The 1,768-nt window shown below is 44.8% G+C and overlaps 1 protein-coding gene across 1 annotated transcript in view; it reads right to left on the bottom strand.

The window, feature by feature from the left end:
* The window catches only part of STAB2 (stabilin 2), a 228,909-nt gene that overhangs the window by 134,175 nt on the left and 92,966 nt on the right, over positions 1-1,768 (bottom strand). The window contains exon 18 of the mRNA XM_007952402.1: positions 558-620. Within this exon, the coding sequence (XP_007950593.1) occupies positions 558-620 (63 nt within the window). The remainder of the gene's footprint in view (positions 1-557; positions 621-1,768) is intronic.

Genomic DNA, 1,768 nt, shown 5'->3' with positions numbered 1-1,768 from the left:
AGATGGAGCCTGGATATCACTGCCAACTGCTCTGAAAGAGACCACAATATCAGTTCCCAGATAGAGTGGGAGAAAAATGTAGTACAAAACTCAAAATCATAAAAAAAAAGATCAGACTTACTGGTCTGATGGAGACTGGTGAAACTCTGAGACTATGGCCCTTAGATATCCTTTAAGCTGGGAACTGAACTCACCTCCATGGCTCAGCTTTCAAACAAATGATTGACAGGTCCATAAAGTGAACAGTAACATCAGGGAGGTAAGCACTCCTTAGAACAACCAACCATATGAGATCAAAAGGGCAGCATTTGCCCAGGATAAAAGCTCAGAAGACAGGAAGGGATGGTAAGGAAGGATGAATGGAAATGGTCAACATGGGCAGGAAGTGAGAAGAGTGGTGCTCCACTGTGAGGATTGCAGTCAATGTCACGAACCAAAATGGGTATGAATTGTTAAACAGAAAGCCAACTTTCTGTAAATTTTCACCCAATTCACAATGACATTGCCCTAGTGGGGTTGCTTGGATGATCTGTGGTTCATGAAGCTGTCACACTCACTGTGGGCTCAGAGTTAGCTGGACAGATGCTCTCATGCAACAGGAAACAGCTCACGCAGGTGCCCTGAAAGGAAAGGCATTGAATCAGTGCAGATGCCTGTAAGGGGGAGCTGGGGGACCCTGTCCCTGGTTGAATGTTACCCTCCCCGTGATGGGAACTCTGCTAGTGTAATTAACCCATTGCTGTGGAGTAGATTCCGACTCATGGTGATCTAATGTATACAGAGTAGAACTGCTTCATAGGGTTTTCTTGGCTGTAATTTTTATGGAAGCAGATTGCCAGGCCTTTCTTCTGGCACACTGCTAGATAGGTTTGAACTGTCAGCCTTTAGGCTAGTAAACTCACTAAAGACAAAACTCACTGCCATCGAGTTAACTCCAACTCTTAGTGACCCCCATTGGGTTTCCAAGGCTGCAAATCTTTACAGAAGCAGACTGCCCCATCTTTCATCGGTGGAGCAACTGCTGGGTTTTAATCACCGACCTTTAGATTGGCAGCCAAATGCCTTAACCATTACTCTACCAGTTGACCACAAATCATTTCCACCACCCTGGGACCTCACTAGAGTAAAAGACCCAATCAAAACCATCCTAAGCCATGAGGAGCAGATAGATTTGACTTAACACCTGAAGAAATTAAGAAAAAAAGACTCCCTTGTAAGGCAACTATTGGGAAATTCTTTTCTGGGAGCTCTGGTGGGGTAGTGCCTAAGGCATTTGATTGCTAACCAGAAGGCTGGCGGTTCAAACCCACCAGCCACTCCTCAGAAGGAAGGTTGGGCAATCTACTTCGATAGTGATACTGCCTCAGAAACCCAAGGAGGGGTTCCTAGGAGTCAGATCCGACTTGATGGCAGTGAGTTTAGTTTTATTTTGGTTGGTCTAACCAACATTCTTTCCGTTGCAGTTCAAAGTCATATCTTATTATGACCTTTAGGGAGATGGAGGATAATCTTGAGCAACCTGAATCAGAATTGCAAAAAGGTGGGCACTTTGGGCTGCCCTTGCCTCTGCACAGACTTCTTTCCCTGAATTAAAACAGAACTGCTTAGGGCAGAGAGTGCTGAAGAACATGTCTAATTATTGACTCCTAGTCCCTTCCCCTTATGCAGGAGGTCATTTTTTTCCAAATATTTTCATCTTTGGGGTAGGAGATATGACTGTTCCCATCTGGTCAAAACCAGGTGAGTCATGTGTCAATGCTTGCTTCTA

This window comes from Orycteropus afer, unplaced genomic scaffold (assembly GCF_000298275.1).
Source record: "Orycteropus afer afer isolate SDZICR_OR568_19922 unplaced genomic scaffold, OryAfe1.0 scaffold00334, whole genome shotgun sequence".
In the NCBI taxonomy this organism is placed as follows: domain Eukaryota; kingdom Metazoa; phylum Chordata; class Mammalia; order Tubulidentata; family Orycteropodidae; genus Orycteropus; species Orycteropus afer.
Note: the sequence above shows the minus strand (reverse complement) of the source record. Positions and strands in the feature narration are given on the sequence as shown.